The 24016-nt window shown below is 41.9% G+C and overlaps 1 protein-coding gene and 1 long non-coding RNA gene across 9 annotated transcripts in view; one reads left to right on the plus strand and one right to left on the minus strand.

Annotated features, from left to right (window-relative positions):
• The window catches only part of KCNMA1 (potassium calcium-activated channel subfamily M alpha 1), a 767391-nt gene that overhangs the window by 651880 nt on the left and 91495 nt on the right, over positions 1–24016 (plus strand). For 5 of the 8 annotated variants that reach the window (XM_017871448.1, XM_017871449.1, XM_017871443.1 and 2 more), the window contains exon 19: positions 16396–16489. In XM_017871448.1, the coding sequence (XP_017726937.1) occupies positions 16396–16489 (94 nt within the window). Of the gene's footprint in view, positions 1–8789; positions 8886–11841; positions 11929–16395; positions 16490–24016 lie in introns of all 8 variants that reach the window. The other 3 variants (XM_017871438.1, XM_017871439.1, XM_017871441.1) reach the window with 1 other exon arrangement.
• LOC108529258 (uncharacterized) overlaps positions 7834–24016 on the minus strand; it is an 89385-nt gene continuing 73202 nt past the window's right edge. Inside the window, exons 3-4 of the long non-coding RNA XR_001885457.1 lie at positions 8624–8818; positions 7834–7985 (exon numbers count right to left, since the gene is read on the minus strand). This is a non-coding gene — a long non-coding RNA (uncharacterized LOC108529258). The remainder of the gene's footprint in view (positions 7986–8623; positions 8819–24016) is intronic.

The following is a 24016-nucleotide window of genomic DNA, read 5'->3' on the forward strand; positions in this document are numbered from 1 at the left end:
TAGTCAAGTTCCCTGTCTGGATAACTGGAGACACTTCAGGCTCAAAGCAAGCATTGTGACATTTGGTTCTCTTCACACATGTGCCTTAGACAGATGGAAGAACTGAATGTAAAGAGATTCTACAGAGTGTATTGGAAATAACAAAATTGTGTATGTGTGTTTTAAAGGATACCCTTTTGGTTGCCGCATAAGTTATTTTTGTTGTTGTTGTTGTTAGAGATTAAATCTCAATAACTTTTTGGAATTAGAACGGGCTTCCCATCAGCTGAATGGGCTACACACTCATCTCTTTTTTATAGCCATCCAAGAATGCCACTGCCTTCCTCACATCCCCTGCTATGTTATCAGCATGGTAGTTTTGCTTGAGATCAAATCAGGGCAACACAGGAACTGTCATTTTTCATTTACTGGGGTCCTTTGATCCCATCTGAGGTTTATTTGTTTCAAGTGAAAAATGCAATCCCTATTGCATACATCTATTCTTTAGAGTACTTTTTTAAATTTTTTTTTATGTTAGAGATCAAATCAGAGTTTTAAGTAGTATGGTCATTAGTTATCACCACTAGATTTCATAGGCTACACTTTATTTCTGTTCTTACAAAATCACCAACCTTCTCTGTTGCATAATGATCACTTCCAGTGAAGACACAATATGCCTTTCTTGGGTACTTGGGTGTTAATTTATTTCACAGTTTCCTTTGTAGATACAATCAGAGTCACCTATCACATTCCTGTTTCTGCTTTTTATTGTATTCCTTTGCTATCGTGTTTTGTGATCTTTTTCTGAAAAATGACAGGTAGTGTTTCTCTGCTCACTGTATCAGTGACATATTTTCCACGACTTCTCTATTGCTGTTTTAAAATATAACATTTTATAGATGTAATCTTAGTTGTTTGTAACTTAGGTTTTGCTATATGAGCAAATTTCCTAAATGACATGTTGGTTTAGGTACATTTTTTAAAGAAAGGGAAAATATTTTCTGCAAAATTGTTTCCTCTAAATTGTAAGTGAAGGAAAAGCTCTGTTAGTAAGATTATAATGCATTTTCCTGATTTCTTAGTACATCGAAATGCATGAACATTATTTTTATGTAAGTGATTAAGTTGCGGTTTTTAATAACACATTGTTAGAGCAAAAAGAGCTATCCCTTTTGATTTATTTGTATATTTACTGGGTGACTTACAGTACTTTACATATTAGAATTGGTTTGTCAACAATTAACATTCTAGGTTTTTATATAACCCATACTTCAGGTAATAGAGGATTATTAAACTGCAACCAGTGTGTTAGAAATCTGCCTATTGGTAATAAAATTCTTATGGATAACAGCAGCTGAGAAATACTGCTGTATATTTATGCATAGATTGCAAGATAGATGGCCTGCAAACCGCAGAGGGGCCTGACATGCAGGTTCACCAGCAGGTGGCGCTGCTTTTCTAGAAATAAACCCTCTACCTGGATTCTAGGTACTCTCCTCCTCCTCACTTTCTGCCTTTTCTCTTGCAGATTGTCTCCTTTATTTCTCTAAAATAAATATCTAAAACTGTTGTTGCTGTTGTTTGAAGAGATATACTGCCAGTAAGACAATGCCCCTCAATTGCTAAGGTTTATTTGAAATCCAGCTTGCCTGATGCAGTGCTTACTTGAAGCAAGTCCCGGTTAAATACATGCTACTGTTTTTGAAAGGTAACTACACAATGCTGGATTCAGCACTGAAATTGGATTACCTGTGCTGTCTGATTATTGATATGTGGCAAGTCCTCATTTTAATTTAATATCTATTTACACAAATTAATCCCATAGGCTTCTATTCACCTCAGGATAATGAGGGGCATTTTTATTAAAGTGACTGATTGATATACTGAATTAATGTTTTATATTTAAAAAATCACCTTAGTATGATGTTCTTTCATCACGGTTACTCTAGAATCCAGGCTGGGTACAGTGGCTCATGTCTGTAACCCCAGAACTTTGGGAAGCTGAGGCAGGCAGACCACTTGAGGTCAGGAGTTTGAGACCAGCCTTGCCAACATGGTGAAACCCCATCTCTACTAAAATACAAACATTAGCCAGGCACCTGTAATCTTAGCTACTTTGGAGGCTGAGACAGTAGAGTTGCTTGAACCCAGGAGGCGGAGCTTGCAGTGAGCCAAGATTGTGCCACTGCACTCTAGACTGGGTGACAGAGCGAGACTCCGTCTCAAAACAAACAAGCAAACAAACATAAAACTAAATAATAATACTAATAAAAGAGTTACTCTAGAATCCAAGTCATCCAAAGCATGTTGCTTTTCTCTCAGGGCCAGAATTAAATTTTGACAAACAGGATCAGAGTTTTTATTATGTTTTGTTACGTTTTTTAAGAATGCTTTTCACAGAAAAGCTGATCAGCTCACAACTTGGGTATCATAAATGAGGACAAAAATCAAATATGCAAGCAAAACTATTTTTAAACATTATTTTGTCCACACATACCCGATTTTTCAACCATTTTTTAAAAGACGCAGCTATATTTTTTTACTGTTTTTTCATAGTCTGCGGTATTCCTTTGTACAGGATATTTGAGTGTAAACATTAGCTTATGTAGGAGAACATGAATTTATTGAGGTTACAGAAGGGGAGAATTGAAATATATCTCAGGATGACTCACTTACTTGTTTATTTTCTTCATTATTAAATTTTCTTCCTTAATTTTTTTTTTAAGGAAAACATTGTCTTACTGTGTCATCCAGGCTGGAGTGTAGTTGTGCAATCTCGGCTCACTGCAACCTCTGCCTCCCGGGTTCAAGTGATTCTCCTGCCTCAGCCTACCAAGTAGCTGGGAATACAGGCATATGCCACAATGCCTAGCTAATTTTTGTATTTTTAGAGTCGGGGTTTCACCATATTGGCCAGGCTGATCTTGAACTGACCTCAAGATACCCACCCGCCTCAGCCTCCCAAAGTGCTGGGATTACAGATGTGAGCCACCATGCCCGGCCCTTTGTTATTAAATTTTCTACCTATCAGGCCATAAAGAACTTTGGAAGCATAGGCAGTATTTTACTCTTTTAATAGGATTTCTCTCTTTTGAGTTTTTAAAGTTTTCTCAGGCGTACTGCACTAAGGGCTGCAAGTTGATCTAGATAATGTAATGTACATTCTTATTTAATTCACCCATGTGATTTTCACAGAGAACATCTTGAAGTGTTATTGATTCAACAAAACCAAGGAGGAGAGAATTGGGGAACCATTTTCTTCTCAGTGAATCTACTTTAAAGCACTGGTTTTGTTGAAAATGATTTTTTGAAAATATGGATTGCAGTCAGTTTTCGTGTAAAAGTCAAACCCTGATGGGTTTCCTTCCAGTTCTCTGTAGAGGGGATGGTATCAGCTGGAGTAGTTGAAGACAGGAAATAGCCATCCTGAAATCAGGGTCAATTTACCTGGCTGGGCTGTGAGGAATAGGCCTTGTGAGTTTCACGGGACCCCTTTCCGAGGCATTAGATAACCTTATTTTCCTGTTGAATAAGCTCTCCAGACAAAAAAAGAGAAATGAGACCTTCAATGGAACTGGACCATTGCCAAGGGCCTCCCTGCTTTAGTTCCATGCACGAATGTGTGTTTCTTACCTTTGAAAGGAAAGTGGGCTGAGCAAGCTAGGCAGTTTCTGATAGACTTTTCCAAGATGCAAAGCCCACCCACTATCCTCTTTGAACTTCAGTATTTAAATCAAAGGAAAAATAACTTTCCCAGAGGATTCAGATTATTACCAAATATTGTCCAAATTCTATCATTTGGAAGGTAAACCTTTACACTATCTGCCCTTTATACCTCCAACTGTGCCCTCAAATACATCTTCCTGCACTAGCCAAACTGACTTTCTTACAGTTCTTACAGTTTCATATTTTCCAACCACCTTGTCTTGGTTCAAGCTGTGTCCTCCACCTGTCATGCCCTTCCCGCCCTCGATTGCCACTCCTTAGTCTGTTCAGCATCACGGGTCAAGTGCTCCCTGAGTGCCAGGACCTGTGCTCCATCTGGGGATATACGGTAAATAAGGCTGACCTCTCTATTCATCCTATTCTTGTTTCAAGTCTTTTTCTTTTTCTTTCTTTCTTTCTTTTTTTTCCAGAACAATTCTCTCTTTAGGACTTACTTATTCGCTAACACATTTCATGTAGTCATCCCTTGACATTCTCATGCAACATCTTTTGTACTGTTGCTTTTACATAACTTACGAGTTCGTATATTCATATTTGACGTAATTATCTAATTTCTCTGGCTAGGGTTGTGGTTCTCTCTTATTGTGCATCTTTAAAAAGATTTTAAAGAAAAGAACAAGAAAAAATGATGCCCAGCATTAAACTCAGAGTCGTTACAAATCAGAGCCAGAACGGTCTCATACTTAACTAATGCTCATCCCCCCAGAAAAGGGAAGTGTCTTGCCAAGGCCACACGGTTGATCCAAGGCAAGCCTAGAACCCGGGGCTCCTGATCACTAAGCTGTGCTTCTCACCTTTGCAACATCGCCTCTGTAGCTGCTAGGAGCTATTTATTGGGAACTTTGCAGGGCTCAGCATTGTGAGAGACTCAGTGATATGTAAACTCCAACAGAGCAGCTTATAAGCCTAGTAGGGGGAGTAGAACACATTCGAATTGAAAACAAGTTATAATAATGGAAGGCATGAGATCAGAAGTGCCAGGGGATTTTTTAAAGAAAGGAGAGAATTGATCTTGTCATAATCATCTGGGAAGGCCCCCTGGAGGAGGCAGCCTAGCCTGTCCCTTCAAGGGTGGTCAAGTAGTCAGGTGAAAGGAAGACATGGTGGGAGGGCCTGGTAAAGGAGTCACTGCCTCTCTACCCCGCCATGCCTCTGCCCCTTCTTCTGTCTCCCATGTGTCTGAATACGCGGATCAATCCCATGACCTCCCAGCAGAAATTCAAGGGAAAGAGGCCCTCACAATCAGGTGGTGTGAATTTCCTGTAATTTAGAGGAAACAGTGGGGTTCCTCTGTCGCCATCTGTCTTTCATTTGTTCTTGCCGTGAATGGTTCAAGCCTTCTCCAATTGAGGTCCGTTTAAATGTTTTCTGGCTTTTCTTGTTTTTATGACATTTGGCAAAACCTAATTATTTGACTTGAGCACTTCATTGGGGCCATATGAAACAAGGGACAAAGGTGACAGTCGAATGAGATGCAAGGGTAGGGGTCAGGTGGGGGTGGAAAGGCTCACCCCATTCTAAGGGTTGGTTACTGGATCAATTGCTTGGGGCAGAAGAGAGAGTATGGACCCATGTGAATTACACCATGTCCAAAGGTGGCAGCCTGGTGTGGAGAAGGACCCGGAAGCGGAGAACTCTCATTGTTCTGCCTCTTCAAAGCCAAGGCAATAATTATGGGTAGCGTTTAGAAAGAACTCACCAGGAATTCTTGTAAGTGCTTTTCACATTTTCCGTCCATTCTCACAACCCTATTAGATAGGTATTCCAATTCTCATTTTATTGGTGAGAAAACTGAAGTTAGAGAATTTGTCAAATACCTAGGTTCAGACCCAACAGTGTGGCTTCAAGGCCTGTGTGCTTAACTCTTACCCCTCTACCCACTCAATATGAGTTGGCATTTGTGGAAGGATGTCCCATGCCTTAAAATCTTTATCTCAGGGATGGGACACTTGAGTGTCACTGGTTCCAGGGCCAGAAATGCAAACATGGGGTGCCTGCCCTATATCTGGGGGTACAGTAGGCAGCAGTGGGGCATTTGAGCAGCTGACAAGCTCCTGCCCCAGGAGAAAGGCACCCTTTTGGAATGAAGACTCAGTCCTCTATGAGATTTTTAATTAGAAGTTAGAAATCCATATGCGTATGGACAATCTTCAGACTTAAAGTTTGGTCCTCAGACTGTCAGCCTGCAGCCCCTGGTTATGTTCTGTAATCCCAAAGCATCTCCCAAATTTGGTGTCCTCCTTGGTCCAGTAGGGATCACAGTAGATGGTAGGATATCGAGTTATGGAGTAACTGATTTGACCTACAGTAAATCCAAATCTATTTGATTATAAATTATCTTAGAAAAAGAGCTCTAAAGAGGGTCAGAGCTGGGACTTGGGCAGGTGGACTGACTCAAGAAGCTCATATCCTCACGCTGGTCTCACAGGCAGAATTCTGGCAGCAAATGATCTGAATTAGAAGTCAGCCAACCTGGGTCCTGGTTCAGGGTCTGCATATGAGTGCAGCTCTGAGGCAAAAGAGGGTGAAGCCAGAGCATCTCCAAGCACCTCCCAGTCCTTCTGTTGCACTCCACACCTTTTTCTCTAATGCGTTGACCAGAAAGGGCCTGCCATACACTAGCATTATAAAATATTGCACAGGATGTGTCCCAGGATAAATTATAATAGCATACAGATAATGATTTTATAGTTCAAGAACATCAATAGAAGGTGATTATGCCCTTAAGAAATATACTAAATGCTGTGTTTAGTGTAAAGTCATAATCCACACTGGTCCTTACCTCCCAAGGTTAAAAGCATACTGTATTTCTAAAGTGTTCTGGCAGAACATTCTTCATCGGGCACCTGGGTTGCACTAAAAACCCATGCATTTTACCTTTATCTGAGTTTCAAAGAAAGTATCAGTGCACCCATCTGGAATACATATTAGAATTCTAGGGAGCTCTTGACACCATTGGCTCAATGGAAGATATGGTACTTCTGGATGAGCCAATAGTAATAATGTTAATAATAATAGTGGTTCATATTTATATAACATCTTATGGTTTAGAAAACAGTTTCACATATGCACAATTAGATTTTAGGCTGGTCTTTAAATATGAGAATCATTGGGGCAAGCATTAATTTAAAGAATGTAAACAGCAAAGTGAAAATGGAAATGAAGTATGATTGACTTCTTCTGCCAGTCATGGCTATTTGAAGCTGTTTGGCAGTGGGGAGGTGGGGGGCAAAAAAAGATAAAGAAATAAAGAAAGAAAGTAACATTGGTGACAAAATGTGTAAGGAAATAAAAACTTTCACCCCAAAGCGGAAATGTAAATCAACATTGTGTTAACCAGGAGAATTTGATGTGGGATGTGAAATAAAGTCCACGAGAGACCTGACCCCAGCTCTCTTTTCTGTTTCTCACTCTGGGCAGGTGGCAAATCTCAGATTCCTGAGGCAGCGTGATCTTTTTTCCACTCCTTTGGATGCCTGGCAATTTGTAAATCCACAAGGAAGCATTTGTTGCAAGGGCCTTCCTTAACAATCTCATGCAAACAGCATGAAGTGATCAAAAGAAAGAACTCTTGTCTTAGGTTTGCCTTGTCCAGTTCTGCGGGGTGGCAGAACCAGTGCCTCGAATACCTTTGAGAAATGGCGTTCAGGGCTGGAAATTGGGTGAGGTGAGAGAAGCTTTTGCCTTGGGCACCGAATTTAAGAGGAGACCCAAAACCTCAGGAATCAAGATAAATGATAGTTTCATGCAATATTTTCAAACTATCAAAATAAAATATTTTCAAAATATCAAAATCTTAAAAATCCAGGATGAACAGAATGTCATAATTTTAAGTAAAGACAGGATAAATATTGATTCCAAAGCTGGCATTTAAGTCCTGAATTCACTAGGGGTGGAAACAATAAGGACACCAGGAAACTAGCAGCTGCAGCCATAGGTGTGAGCCCTTCCAGGGTGCCAGGAGCAGTGTTTGGTATCTTACAGGCACTTTCTCTTGATACACATCGGGGGACCTGATTTGACCTACAGTAAATCCAAATCTATTTTATTGTAAACCATCTTAGAAAAAGAGTTCCTTTATAGGCTCCATAAATTCCATTACAGTCCATTTTGTCTTTGTTAAATGTATGGGTTGGAAATTACAATTCTTTTATTCACAATGATGATTTTAGACACACAGCTCAGAAAGATCAGCATTCACTTAAAAAATATATTAGCATGCTTGTGTCTATTAAGCACTATTGCTTTGTAGGCTCCAGCTGATGATTTTATTAAGTAGACTGCAAAAGGGGAAGAAAAATCAAGGATAATTATAAATTCATAAATACATAATTCATTGGCAAAAAATGATTTAAATGGATTGGATGTGGAATTATCTATTTCCTCAAGAAAATAACAGAGATGTTCTGATTAAGCCCATAATCTAGTGTATGTGAAATTCTAGCCAAACTGATGGGGCACATTTTCTTTTCTGAAACTACCTTTGATAAGAAATGCATTACAAACTCATCAGTTTGGCTTCCTGTTAACAAAGAGACAGCAGCCGTCTGGATCATTCTGGATTCACAGTGAAACTGCCACACCATGTATCCTCCAACTAAAGCTGTGCAAGTTTGACAAGGGGCAGATGAATCCAGGAGTTATTGTGCAGGGGTTTAAATCTATGCGGCAGCTGACGGTTGAAATAATCATCTATATATCGCTCTGAGCTAGCTGGGGAAAGGTTGAAGCTGTATATTTTCAACATATCTAGTCTAATGGTTAATCTGTTGTCTTGTATGGGGCTCTCGCAGGGTGGACTGGCAGCACACGCTGACAGCTTCGAGGAATTGCTCACGGTAGATGTGGTTCGCCTTGCTTTCCAAAGTACTGGATGGATGAATCTAACTTAGCTTGAGTTGGAAAATGTGAAACTCACCTGACTCATGACCTCAAACATGAATGGACCAGCAGGGCTAATAGTGGGTTGGGTGGTAGGGACAGTAGAGACACTAAACTACCTCTGTTCCTCTCGACGTCCCCAGATCTGTGTACTTCAGGTGTGCTACATGGGTATTTCTTTTGTTATTTGGCTGTCTTGACAGGTTGGGAAGAACATTGTTCTTTGTGGAGACTGGAAAGCAAGGGAAATATGAGAAGATTAAACTACTGCAGGGGTCAGCAAACTTTCTCTGTCAAAGGTCAGTGAGTTAATATCTTAGTCTTTGCAACACATATGGGAAGTCCTCAACTTTGTTGTCAGAGATGGAAGCAGCCAGGGATGGCAGGTAAACCAACAACCGTGGCTATGGTCTGAAAAAATTTTATTTATAGCCACCAAAATTTGAATTTCATGTCATTTTAGTGGATTACAAAATATTATTATTCTTAGATTTTTTTCCCCAATGACTTAAAAATGTAAACACATGTTTAGCTCATGGGATGTACAAAAACAGGTGGCAGGCTACAGTTTGCTGACCCCTGAACGTGAGAAAGATGAGAAGGAAGCAGCTGTTGGTGCCCAGGATGTGGCGGGTTTCATCCCTACTCTAAAAGTTGTCCCCCACAAACATGGACTGCACGTGCTACGGCAAACTAAAGGAGTCAGGTTTAACTTTTGGCCACAAAGCCAAAAGTTGGCTTTTGGTGTCGGGAGTAGGGAGTAGGGAGAGAAGGAAAGAAAAGCTGGGAAGGGGCTGTTTGTATTGGACTTTTATACATTCCCCACCCCTCCCAGATGGATGCAAAGTAAAAATTATCTCCCATCTCCTCGTACCTTCCCATTCTCCAAACCCCATAGCAAAAATTCAGGGATGTTCTTGAATTTCTCTTTTCAATTGTGCATTTCCTGTTGGAATTCCATTGTTCATCTCCATGTCTCATCTCTAAGAAACTAATACCTAGTGATTTTTGCTTGAGACTTTTCTTTGCCCTTGAGGTAATAGAGAGTCTATTCCAGGGAAAAGGAAAATGGCTAAAGGCAACCAGGAAATTCCAAAAGGATTTTCTACTGAATACTGAGCAGGGCAGAGCATTGGGCAATGATTCTAACAGGTCAAGTCTACAGTGAAGATATATGAGCTGCGATTCTAGATATGGGGGGCTTTGGTAGATGCTGGGTTCCTCTCAGGATGCATACAGAACATAGTTTGAGATTGGGGTTGGGGGCCTATGGCATGGGTACCGTGGGTACATCTAATTTACCCAATTGGATTCTAGATGATCCGTTAGGCCCACAGTATTTTGTAGAGAACACTGCATTCCAAGTCATGTGGATTCTGTCAATATATTTATATAGTATTTTTTTCTCTCTCCCATGTAGGAGCTGAATTCTTTCATTACTCTGTGTTGATGGACTCAAACTTACACAATTCAGGTTTCCTAGGCAGTGAATAGAGCCAGAAATATACCCTGTGATTAACTTCTATGTAACCTAGTGTTCCTTAAAGTCTCCCTCCCCATTTTCCTATTAGCTCCACAAAAGCCAGAAATGCAAAAGCTCCAACAAGCCTCCCTTCCCTGCCCTGGCAGCCTGCCACAGGGTGGGCACTCCCTATGCCTGTCCTAGGGCAGTACAGGTCACTTAGACATTTTTAAAAATTCTTATTCTGCATAACGACAGATTTTTAAAAAACTGACACCCATTAGGTTTTCCAAGTAAGTGTATTTCCTATTTCCTAGCTAGGAGTTGTGAAATTATCCTGCTGGAATAATGTATATGATAATGTAGTTGTTCAATTTTAGAGAGGTGTATATGTTTGAGATATTACGATTGTTGGGGTTGCTTTTAAGGGGCAGCGTCTTTCATCTTTTCCTCATCTGTGGCTTAATATTAGCCATAATGTCAGAGTTTGCAGTGAACCAAGATAGCACCACTGCATACCAGCCTGAGCAACAAAGACCTTGTCTCAGAAAAAAAAAAAAAAAATTAGCCATGCTCTTTCAAAAAAATAGATTTGTAGTTGATTTTTATGAAGAATAGTACAGTGCTCATCAAACTTCTTGGTGATATATGCTATTCTAAGGTTGTCAGGCAAGAAACTCGCATTCCAAGGTTGTCACCCACACCCATTTTAACTCCCCTGCACTCTGGTACTGCCCACTACTCTGGGCTTAGAAGTTGACTCCATTGCCTGGCTTACCTGATCCTAGCTGTGCTTAACAGCTCAGCCTCGTTGATGGACACATGACGTACCCCACTGTGGGATTCATCCCGAAACAGCAGTCAAGTGCTCCTTTACAGCAATTATACTACCAAATTCACAGTATGGATTGTTCATCTGGCATGTATTATTATTTTTGTGGTTGTTTACCCATCATTGCTTAAGGAAATAACCACACCCTCTCACCAGTCTGGTTTGTGTGAGAAAGAGCCGGGCACCATTCCATCCTCCAATCCAAAGATTGCACTCTTGTGGCCACATCGTAAGACTTTGAGAGTTAACTTGCGCAAACTTTCTGGTGAAAGTCCTAAACAGTCATATCAGAGAGAGCTTAGGTCAGCTTGGGAGTTTTGTCCATGGTGAATTACATTTTGCAGCATGACTGTTATAAAATTCCAGGAATTTTACCCTCACTCCCTACCCTTCATTTTAGTAAAACAACATTTGAAACACCCACTTTTCATTGGTGTCGCTGACGGCCAAAGGAAGGGCCGTGGATCCCTTTTTCTGAGGAATGGCAAACTCACGGCATTTAATGTTAGGCACTGATATCGCAACTAAGGGACTGACCAAGCCAGCAGTTTGAGACAGATAGCAAAAGTTTATCACCAAGGATTGATTTTTCAGTAGAATTTCTTTTAGCAGACTTCAGGAGAGAATGGGTCTGATCTTGCTGCTAAACTGAGTGTTCAGTGTCTGTGCATGTTGTGGGGTGATGGGGAAGTCTGTATATTTTTGGAAGTTATACTAAGAAGATTGTCTTCTGAATTTCCAGAAGTGTTATCCCTCCTGACATGGATGACAATAAAACAGCAAAAGGAATTGCAGGAAGTCATCAGGGTAAAAGAAAGGGGAAAAAAAGGCAATTCAGCTGTGAGGGAGAAACTTCCAGTTTGATTCAAAGCTATTCAATGTTAAAATTGGTTTGGAACTTTTCTAAAAACATTTCACTAAGGATTAATTTCCGTTTTCTTTTCTCCTTATTGTTTGGCAGTCAAGGTTGCAGCTAGATCACGCTATTTCAAAGACCCATTTGAGTTCAAGAAGGAAACTCCCAATTCTCGGCTTGTGACCCAGCCAGGTGAAGGAGGACTGTGACCCATCCCCATTTTTAATAACTGCCCTGCACCCCTCAACATTCTACTTTACCATGCTGAGCTCAGTTGAAGAAGAGCAATGCACTACTGTGGATTTTAGCTTGCACTTAGCTTACTGGGCAGCAAAATACCAAAAGGGAAAACCGTAAAAAAAATTAATAATAATTAAAACAACCTCACCTCCAAACTGGCAGCTTGCGCAAGACTTGAGTCGGAAGCCCTATTAGCTAGATGCCTTTGTGTTCAAACCACTTTGCATGACTCTTACTCTGAGTGACTCCAGTGTGAATATGACATTACTAATGACCTGCTAAGTGTGTACAGATGTGGATTTCTCCAGATGTGGTGATTAATAACATAATGGAGATAGCGGTTGACTCATGTTTATGAGTTGTTTGCCTTTTATTACGTTTCCGAGTTTATTTGCTTTGAACTGGTTTTGTAACTCCAGCCAACAAACTCACCTTTAAATCTTAAAGGGCATCATCCCCTTAAATCTCACTGGGGAAACAGGGCAGAGGGAATGTGCCCCAGGCTAGAGCTGAGCATCAGGTCCGTTCTATGCAGGCATTAGACTGAATTAGGGAAGGCTGGGAGTTGCAATCATTGCCCCATTTCACTCCAAGGACCATAAAGAGGCTTGGTAAACCCTGACACAGTGTTTGCAATCTGGCAAGGCTGATAAAGGAAGATATTTCTTTTTAAAGAAATCTAGTGAAATATGTAATCATTTTGAAGTAAGCCCAGAGTTCTGGCCAGTGTTTCTGGAAGACATTGCTTGCTTTTGCTTGAAAACAGAATGCTGATGAAAAGTCGAGTAAAATGTTGTTACAGATGTTCAACTCTGCATTAAGGCTGTTGGAATTACCACCACATCTTAAATCAATTCCCAGAACATTGTCTGGAGGTTATGTCATTGAAATAACGAATCCTCTTTAGTCAAGTATAAGCAAACATGTTAAAACATCATTGTAACTTTAAATTAAACTCTAGCGCAAACCAGGGGATCTGAAGCCTCATTAGACTTGCCTGACATTTTCCTAGCACTGAGTCTTCCCAAACTGTAAAACTGTTAGATTCAGTGCCTATTAGACAAGGGAGCGCTGGGAAGTTACAACAGCACATTAAGTGTTATACTTAGGGATGTGCAAAAACAAGCCCTTGAATTTTATGAGTACTTGGAGACTGGATGGAGTTCAGCTCCTATAAAAATTCCACGTTAGATTCCTGAACTTGTTTGTGTTCTAAATAAGTCAGGTTTCTTTAAAGGATCATATCTTCATGTGGCTTCCGCAGCATGAAGGCAAGTGAAAATGCCAGAGATGGAGGTGTATTGTAATTAGCCGAAATGTAGGTTAAATAAGAGCTTGTAAATGTGCATCATCATGGGGTAGTGGCCCATTGCTTCAACACATTTGTCTTTCGTGAAAGTGAGTAAATTTAAGCCTCCCTTTTAATTCCATTTTTATTCCTCTCCTGTAGTCACAGAAGCCATGAAATGAAAATTATATTTTATAGCTTAACTAAAAGTTTTCCTCGATCTGCTTTCTTTAAATATGCAGAAATTGATAGGATCCATATAAAGGCTAATAATTAAATATGGTTATACCCTACTTATGAGAAAGAAGTTATCACTGCTTCTCTTGAGGGACCTAAGCCATATGTAATGGTCTCCATTACACAGCGTTCATATATTTAAACTGGAGACGTTTTCCCCCATCTCTTCAGGGAACAGATCTGCATTTTCAAGGCTGTGAGTGCAGGAGGAAACCTTTAAACCCAAGTTTCATTTAGGAGAACAAATCCCACTTTAAATGCAGTATGATTATGATAGATGATCTTTCTGAGTGGCAATGAAAATAAATAGTTTCTTTGCGTAGAAGAGGCACAACTTTACTACCAGAATGAGGTGTCTCCCTGGAGCTGGCTAACAGGTATTAACTTGCAACTCTCCCATCTGAAGATCAGTGTGGGCCAACAGCTAGCAACAAGATGTAAAGATAGTGGCCACTTAACCAAAGAGAATTATTTGTTATACGCCCAATGCAAACAGGGAAGCAAATGCTAAGCAAAAGGATCCCACAGGCATGCTAGGGAGGATGACTTCTGTTCAGGTCTTAACTCAGCTAGATTCATTGTGTAACTGAACACAACAGTGGTAACATCTGGTGACCTTGAAAAACGCTAGCCATGGTAGACTAGGTTAGATAAAAGACCTTTGGATGTGGGATTACAACCTTAAGAAGGCTAACTGAATTATAACCTTAAGATGAGAAAAACAGAACTTGCACCCCGACTAGAGCGACTCACATGCATGCACACAAACACACACATGTTATTTGCTCCAGCATGCCACACAACCTATCTAGGTCACCCTGAACACAATATACCAATTGCAAGTGGCCCATATTAAAAGATGACCTTGTCTTATAGGTCTAGTCAGTGCAAGACTTTCTACTTCATTCTAAGATGGGGCAAGTGCGAAAGTATACTTATACACACACACACTCACACACACACACACACATACACCCTCGCTGCCTTTCTACCGCATTATTGCCTCGGATGCCTGGTCCCTATCCTGTGAAAGGAAGATTAATTCAGGTCAAGCTCAGAGTGTCTGTTTGCTTGCCGAGAGATGCATATCAACTCTAAGTGATTTTTTTCAATACCATTTATGTGGCTTGTATTTATTTCCTTTAATCTTTTAAGTGCTGTTTAGTCTCTGTGTGATTTGCTTTGGATACTCATTTCTGATAAGATGCGATATTATCCCAGCCACATAGTCTCTGCCTCGAGCTCTAAATGACTGATACGGTCGCAGCCTGAGCATGGGCCCTGGTGGGTGTCAGGGGAAGCAGCTGGTACAGGGGGTGGGATGTGGGTGTTTGCAGGTGCTTTCTTGCCTTCATTTCTTCTGGTCTCACTCTCACCTTACACCAGAGTCATTCCCTTTTTCTGCATCAGCCAGGATTTAGACAAGCCCAAACTGACAGCAGAATAGGAGAGTGTAAAATGTGTAATACATTGAAGCAGGTTTGGAGGGTAGTTGGATTATTAAAATTGCCTTGGAACCATGTATCATAACCTACTAAATTTATTTAGCGTTTTCAGGGAAGTACCATATAATGCATGCTCTAATATGGGTCTTCCTGGATAATACCAAGTAGCTGACATGGCACTTTCTCCCCCATCTAAGACTCCTACACCATTAACATATATCAAAGCTTCTTTTGATGTCATCACTGCTAATATTTCTCTTCTTAGCTTTAAGGTAACTGCCCTGCATTCTGAGTTTCAGGGGTGCTTTCCTCCTAGTCTGTGTTGCAGTCAACTATAAGAATCCGAAGATCCTATTTTTCCTTCTTGACATTACAGCTTTAGCCTGAATTGTGGGGGTGGGGAGAGGAGGACTAGAATTTTGCTGCTGATGCCCTTGGGTGACAGGCTGGGTTTGCATCTGCTAATTATCAAGCAGTTCTCTTAAAAAGAAGCATGATGCAGGCTAATACATCTGCAAAGCTTATTAGTGGGTGTCTTTGGGCAAGAGCAGTAGAGTGTGCTGTGGTGTTTCTAAGTGAAGCTTCACATTGCTTAGCGATCTGTGTGGTTTAGATATCTGGAAAACAGCTTTTGGTTTCCAATCCCCTGTGCTGCCCTCCATCCCTGCCCCGCTGCCGCATCATCAGAGATTTCATTCAATGGCAACCTCCTCCTTCATTCTGGGGCTCTCCTCCAACCTCACCAGCCCCCGTGCTCCTGTCTTCATGGGTTAAGAAAGGACCCCATTGGCACAGCCCCACAAGCCCTCCCTCCTGGCAGTTGGAGGGATAAAAGCTGAGTTGGGCTTGGGATTCTTGAGCCATCATGCGCCAGTGTGCCCCGACGTGATTGAAACATTGGCTGTCAAGACCTTGAATCCTTGCCTCTTTTCAATGCTCTTTCTCTGGCATGCAGGGATTAGGAACCAGCTAAGTTGGTTCATCTGGAGAAGCAGCAGGCTGGCAGTTATGCCGACATTTCAAATACAACTTTATTTCTGATTTTGGTTACAAAAAAATGCACTCGATTACTGGGCAAAGCAAAGTAACCAAAATTAACTCTAGGAATAATGATTGTTCATAAGTTTTTTTTTTTATTTTATTTTGGTATACAGATAAATCATGATTTCTTTTTTCTTTTTTCTTTTCTTATGGCAGGATGTTTACAAACTATTTCAGTCTGTTTAAAGTGCATGTTCAAAGGCTGGAGTATAAAGAGGTGATGCCTTCACCTTCTCTAAGCCAGCCTGTTTGACTAACACATTTGGTCTTTGTCATTGGGTCCTAAAAGACAGCCATGAATTCCTAGTGAGTGACTGAGCCTTGAGTGTGTGTCCTTTGATATTTTGCCTGTATTTCACAGTCTGCCCTCAAACTGTTCATAATCTCATGAGCTGCCTGTATTTCCAGTTGAAGATGAGCAGCCGTCAACGCTATCACCAAAAAAAAAGCAACGGAATGGAGGCATGCGGAACTCACCCAACTCCTCGCCTAAGCTGATGAGGTAAGGAGAGGGGCTGGTTGCCCACGGTTTCCCTCTTAGCCCTTCTCTTCCTCCCCTCGCCCCCTCCTCACCCTGCCAGGCCCAGAGTCTCCCCTCCTCAGCAAGCCCAGGGTGGGGGAGGGGAGCGAGATCCTTAGATGGCTTCTTAAAGGCTGGAGTATTTATTCTGTCAGCTTGTCAGCAGTTAATGATAGAGCTGAAAAAATTCTGTCATGAAAAACAGTTTGAAAAGCTGTTTGAAAAATACATAGGCTTTAAAGTCTTAGCTGTCACCATGTCCTGTCTGTGTGTAGTTCCTAAACAGCAGTGGCACTAATGACGGCGGTAACCAATCAGAGGAACTCGTGTGGTTAGTTTGCCTGCGGCAGTCTCTTTCTGCTGGAGTCCCTCCGAGGACTGTTTTCTGTACTTAAGGCCATATGTGAGATGTATCATCACAATCAAAAATGAACCTGAAGATTACCTTCCTTTTATCCTGTCGATTGAAATCAAATTTCTGTTAATTGATTTTGACTGATAAAAAAAAGTCTAATAATCTGTGGACTTGCCAAAGCAAAGTTCAAAAGTAATACAGTTCTGCTCAGGCTAAAAGCAATATTAATTATGAAATAGAGCATGCATGTACATGTTCCCTTCCTTCCTTCCTTCCTTCCTTCCTTCCTTCCTTCCTTCCTTCCTTCCTTCCTTCCTTCCCTTCCTCCTTCCCCCTTCCCTCCTTCCCTTCTTCCCCCCTCCCTCCCTCCCTTCCTCCTTCTCTCTCTTTCTCCCTCACTTCTTTCTTGACTATGGCTTCCTCTGGTAAATAGCAAGTGAAGTCAAATTTCAACAGCGTTCTACAGTTTCCTCTTCTTGGCTTCTCCATCTTTTATCTCCCCTTTTTGTCTTCAATTCATCTGCCAATCCCAGCATTTTTTTCCTCTGACATCCTGACTCTCTACCACCCAAATGAAATAGGAGTGATTTCAGATTTGTACTGCTCACCCTATGTGGTTGCTGCTCTGGAAATGCCTGCCATCTTGACGTTACTTTTCTCTTGTCATGACCACTGGCTTTGATTTTTGAAATACAATAGTGGTGATTTCCATTCTCCATCTTCAGTAACATTTGCATGTCCCTGGCCCTCCACGTCTACCTTTCTGGAAAACAGGCAAGGGCAGTCTTTCTTCATATGGTTGAGGACACAGGTTCTCCATGGAAGACCCACTCCACCCAACTCCTTTTCCACATCTCCGTCTATTCCTGTTAAATGTTTCCTTAAAAGTTCTCTGCCTTCCCGTTCACCCAGCCTTCCTTGGGTGTTGCTGATTTACATGCTTGTTTACAGTTTATGAGGAGGAATAAAATGTGCCAACTGCCAAGCTTTTCGTTTTTATGACGCCAGTTGTCATGCTAGCATTCATTTCCTATTTACTCACCTTTAGGTAATCGCTTTATCTAATTCTAATAGTTATTCCCATTTAAAGTAGAGAAAAGCCCAGCCACTTTCCTTTGCCTAAATTTAGAGAAGCAAATAAATAAATAAAGAGAAGTCTGAAAAATCTGAAACCGTTGGAGCCAAATTCCCTGTCCCTGTTTGCTATGTAAAGTATGGCTCATTTCTTTGATCTTGAGTAATAATAATTCTGAGGAGTTATACTGTTTTCATATGCTTCAAAGCTGTGTCAAAGTTTTGCTGCTTAAGGCTACTTCTTTATTCTGTTGGCTCTTGGGTACCAAGATGACAGGTCTTCTGTATGAGGTGGAGGCTTTTTTAAGTCGTAGCCTTCAGCAAAACATCAAATTACCAAATCCAGGGTAACATACTTCTACACAAATGCCTTTCCTGTAGATATATTATACCATATATATTAAATACTTTAGTGTTACACGCTACATTTTATGTGCAATAGAAAGTGATGGTTTGAGGTAGCCTTGGGGGGACTTTTTTTCCACAAGCAGAAAAAGCTAGTGTATATCGTATCAAGTATGGTTTTTACAGGACTTTCTGCCCGAAGGCCTTTGTAAATAAGTAATGATCAACAGATTGGCTGTGGGTTTTTGAAAAGCATGCCTATGTCAGTTTGCATGATGGGGGAGAATTTTCAAAGTGGATCTTGCTTTCATTCCTTGCCGGAGAGGGGCTGAGGGAGGCAGTCATCCTGGGCTGGAGCTGTCTGCTTCATGGTACATCAGAATTGCTAAACGTGGGTCAGGTGGTGAGCGGAAACTTGCCAAGCTACAGAACTTGGGCTTCTTGTGTCGGTTGCCTTTGGGCTGCTGCTAAGGCCTCAGTTCCTGTAGCTGGGATGCCTTATCCCACCAGCCCACCATGGTCTCCCTCGTAGCCCAGCTGGAATGGGTCATCCCATGACAAGTGAGAAAGTCTTAGACACTCCTCCCTTACCATGTCTTTCTATGTCGCAGGTGCTCCATATCCTCCATTTGACCTGGGAGCAAAGATGGGCCCCTGCTGAGCCCTCTCTCCATTTCCCTTGACTTCCAGTGTACAGAAAGACCCCAGGGCCCTTTGGTTTGCATTTGAATATCTGGCACTGGCAATGAAGTCATGGGTAAATTTTTGCTAAATCCCCTTTGTTGATTGGTAGGAAACAAGGGCTCCCCCAGCTCCCTGTGGCTTTTCCAGTTGCCCCCGCCTCTTCCAACACCTGCTTTCTACTCTCCAGTAAATGGAACTTTCAGGTCCTATTCCTCATGACCTGAAAAATCCATAAAGGAAGCTAATGACTTATTTGAAGTGGATTTTTCGACATGAGTTTGTGGCTTGCAGTTTGAGCAGAATCAATCATTCTGAATGTGGGCAGGTTTTAGTGGCCTATGGGCAGCGATAGGAATAGCTCCAAGAGGAACTAGAGAGCCCGGAATGGGCTAGGATGGGCTTTAATTTACCACTGTGGCTTCTGCAAATAAAACAGGCTCCTGCGTGAAGGCTCCTTCCAAATCATCTGCCAGCAGGAGATGCAACGGGGACTCTGCACTAATGGTCTTTTCCTCCCCTTTGTTCTGGTATCAGGTTTACCCTAGTGTTTAAGTGTCACTTAACTCTGCATGATTATTAGGTGAACAGCCTTGTTTTGTATGTCTGAATCCTGAGGTAGTATGTTTTTGAGTCACCTCGACAGAAAACAACCCTCACGTCCAGACAGAGCTGAATGGCAAGTGTCTGGGCCCCAGGTCGAGGACACACGTGTAATGATGGATAAATTTTGGCTCCACACCCGCCGAGGAGGAGTGAGCCGTGGAGGCTTCCAAGTCCCCGGCTCCCTCTGCCTATTATTTCCCTTCCTTGCTGGTCTCTATTAACATGGAATTACTGAAGGAGCCTTCCCTAAAATCATCAAGCACCCATTGCCCAATTCTCCCTACTTAGTGTGGTGGTGCCTTGTAAGGATAGCTACATCTTTCCTCATTTGTAAAGCTCTAGGGGGGCACAAACTTTGTCTCTGAATAGCTAAGTCAAGAGGTCTTAATTTGGGGGCCTTACCAACCCTATGAACCTTCAATGAAAACTCTCTAGGAAGTCTCTCTAGGAAAAAATAAAAAGTACACTGGATCCCCTTTTGACCACAGTTGAAGTAAATTCGTGGATTCCTGAAATCTCCATTCAGGATCCCTGGTTACAATCACATTCAGTTTATTCCAGAGCCACCTCCACATAGTTACATTTAAACATGCTTTTTGGGTGATGAGATTTCTCCAGTGGGTAGTTGGTATGGAGTAAACACCTGGGTTCTCACACTGAATCCTCACATGGAATCCAAAAAGTCTGTGCACTTCAGCTGCCTGCTTTTAATCTTTTTCTCAGATTAATTCCCATCCAGCAAATATTCAGCGAGAGCCTACTATGTGCAAGTTGTCATGGTTTAGCACTTTAGATCCCTTAAAGAACTTCCACACAGTCTAATGGATTAGACTAGATCCCTGTCTTCAAAACGCTTATAGTTTAACAGAGGAGAAGACAAGCACATAAAAGCACAGAATTGGGTAAGAACAAGTTGGGGTTCCACTAGCATGGGCTGTGAGAACAGAAAGAGCTGTCATTACCTCTGGTTTGGGAGGCTAAGCCTGGTTTAGGAGGAGGTCTTATTAAACCTAGTTCCATACCATAAGGAGAATGCTCAACTAATAATATTACCTGTCTAGGTTTACCAGATGCCAGGCATCATTCTGAGACTGGATGCCTGTGACTCACTGAGTCCTAACTACAACTCTATAAGTAGGTATTACTCTTGCCCCCGTTTTACAGGTGAGGATGTTGACACACAGAGATGTAAAGTCTGGTAAATCTAGGCAAGTTTTCCCTAATTAGGATGATGGAGGAAACAGGGACATGCTGAGACCACAGTAAATGGCTGGGTGTGGCTATAGCCAGGGGTCTTTGGAGTGGCCTAGATGGAGTGGAGAATGTAAGTATTCTGGCACCCAGTGATGAAGGCTTTGCTTGTCATAGGCATTGGGGAACCCCTGAAGGTTTTTGAGGAGGTGGTAACCTAACTTGTGTTTTGGGAGAATCACTGGTGGCAGCAGAGGGAAGAGTTTGGAGTCCTCCATCAGGATATTTCTGAGACACACACTACATAAGCACAGAGGTGTGAAATAGAAGACCCACCCAACCCCAGCCTCTGCCAAGGCCATTTGGGTGCTAAGCCATTCAGGGTTTGCTGTAGAATAGTAGACCAGGACTGGGATACATAGTTTTCCCAAGGACACACATAATTCCTGACATCAGTCCTGAGACCTGGAGTAAGATAGAGTAGCACAGACCATGAGGATTTATGTAGGATGTATTGGGTGGATAATTTACACAGATAGCACCCAGCTGGGCTTGCAAGGATAATTGACAACACCCAGAACAGAAAAATTGAACATTTTGAGGAGAGTTTCTTGTCAGGAGACCCATAAAATATTAGACATTAGTTTCCTGAATGGGAGGCAAAATATGATTTGAGGAAAACAGATTATTCTCTTGGGCATCTCCTGGTCATTAAGTGAAATAAACTCATCTACTTGTTAAGTCTCATTGCCTCTCTTTTGAGTCAAACCTTTCATGGGCTCATTTTGTTAGGACTTCCCACATCAGAGCCTGCTAACATGAAAGATTTTAGTAATAGAAAATGGCAAAATGGCCTGAGCCAAGTCAACCTCACAATTCCTTCCACTGGGCAAAAGAAAGAAGGAAGGCAGGGACAGCTTAGCTGAGTAAATTCGCCTCTTAATGCACAAACTGATAGCATATGACAGGCCTCCCCCAGGACTGGAGAAGAAAGAAATATTTGGTGTCATGGTACCAAGGCTTGGGTGGACCACACAGGTCCCTCGACAAGTTCATGCTCAGCAGATGGTCGTGACCTTGACCTCTTGTTTCAAGAGCATCTTGTACAACCTCCTGTAGGAGTGATGAACATATTGGTTCTCCCAGGCTGTCTCTCAAACATAAAGGCAACAATTTCCTTTTTCGGAGAATACTGACTGCCTAACACGAGATGACATCTTAGGTGGTAGCAGGGAAAATAATGCAAGTAGATAGATGCAGAGAAATTGAAAAGGACCCTAGTTCTGCCAGGGTGGCTAGAGCCTGGACTCAGAGTTTTGTCAGTGTGGCTCCAGGGATGGCCATCAAGCGGGAGATGGGGGGAGGGTGGTGGGCAGTGGTGTCTCAGGGGTGACGATCGTTATCAGGAGAGTGGAAGCCCTGTTGAAGGATGAGTTAAGGCAGGAGCCAGGATTTGCTCTGCAAATCCTCAGGAAGTATCAGGAAATAGTAATCACCCAGGAGCCAAGGCACCCAAGAATGAGGCAGATCCAGTTGGAACCATTTATGGTGCTGAACACCCAACTATGAGCCCTTTTGAGGAGACCACCTAAGACCTAATCCAGCCTCCTGTGTCTGATACAGGCTGAGATACACCTGTGGCCTGATACTCTTGAACATTGTGCTCAAGGTCTTAGCGACTAGATACCATGTTGTTAAAAAAGGGTAGAACACTGAATTGTAAGTATTGCAATTTGCAAGGATTAGTATTTAATTTGCTTGTTTAAATTTATTTGCTGATTAGCTCATGGGAAGAGAAGTCAGCAAGAGAGAGTCATTTGTGCAGCATCTAGTCAGTAAATCCCCATCAAGAATCAAGTGTGGACACAATGCCTCGAGTTCCACAGAGTCAGAGAATCAGAGTAGGCGCCTCCTTCAATTTTGCACTCTAGGCACCTCCCTTGCCTCCCTGTAGTCCTGGCTTTGCTGAATATTACTACAGCTTCATAATCTGTGTGATGTTGACAATTGCTAACTTGGGTAGGATTTACTCAAGCCATATAGATTCTCCATCTGGGCAAAACTTTATAGCGGTGGTTCTCATACTTTAGCAGGTGTCAGAATCACCTGGAGGGCTTTGTTAAAATATAGCTTGCTGGGCCACAGCCCTACACAGTCTAATTCAGCAGATCTGGCCTGGGGATTGGAAATTTGCATTTCTGTCAAACTTCCAGGTGATGCTGATGCGGCTGGTCTGGGCCACAGTTTGAGAACCACTCTTTTTAAGAATCAGAACAGTGAGAGGAGCTTGAAGTGATAGAGGGTTATCTCTCAGAAATGTTCAGATTTTGCACTGGAGAACCAAATAGTTGCTTAATTAAGAACATCTGTCTCGACCACTGTTGCCATCACATGGGTCCTCCCTGCTGATTAATTACAGCAGCTGGCTTCTGGTGAACTTCAGGCAGCCTTGACTGGTTAGAGACATAATTTAGGTTGTCCTTCACATCACAATGCGCTTTTTATAGCAAATGCTCTGTGTCCTAATTCATACACAGTCCCTGTGAATGAAAAATGTTCCAAGAACCCTGATTGTTCAAAAACAAATTGTGGCAAGATATCAGAGGTAAATGGGTTCTCACTGCACACACTTTTGATCTCCACAAAAGGTTTGCTGAGTCTCTGTTGACTGCTTAAAGAGTGTTCGGGAACTAGAGGTAATTCATCAGTTCCTCTTGTTAGTTTGGTTGCATCCTCTGCTGGATTCTGGAAATACGTGGAAGAGCAAAATAGATCCCTGCCCCTAAATAGTTCACCATCTAATGGATAAAACAGACATGGAAATTATTATCACTGAAGGAGCATCTCTAGAAGTTCCTAGGAAGGGAAAATAACTTCAGTCTCTCTGGCTGTTCAGGATGATGGCTTTATGAGGAACACTTGAGCCAAACAGTGAAGCCTGAGAAAAGTCCTGTTAGCCCCGTCATGGTGCCTTACATAATAGATGCTCAATAAAGTCAGTATTTGCAGCTTGGATAAAAGGCCCACAGAGGGATGAGAAATTCACCTCCTTTTAATCAAGTCTCTCATCTCCCGGGGAGACCACTGTAGGGTGCCCTTAATTTGGATGGGATGCTCATAATGACAGAGAAGTCCTTATCGTGTGGTAAGACATGAGGTCTTGAAAATCAAGCGAGAAAAGAATGCAATTTTCCAGCCATTTTGTAACTTTCCTTTTCGTAACATTTTGTGTGTTTGGCTGGTTATTTGTACTTTAA

Source organism: Rhinopithecus bieti, unplaced genomic scaffold, assembly GCF_001698545.2.
Source record: "Rhinopithecus bieti isolate Rb0 unplaced genomic scaffold, ASM169854v2 scaffold_4781, whole genome shotgun sequence".
Taxonomy (NCBI): Eukaryota; Metazoa; Chordata; class Mammalia; order Primates; family Cercopithecidae; genus Rhinopithecus; species Rhinopithecus bieti.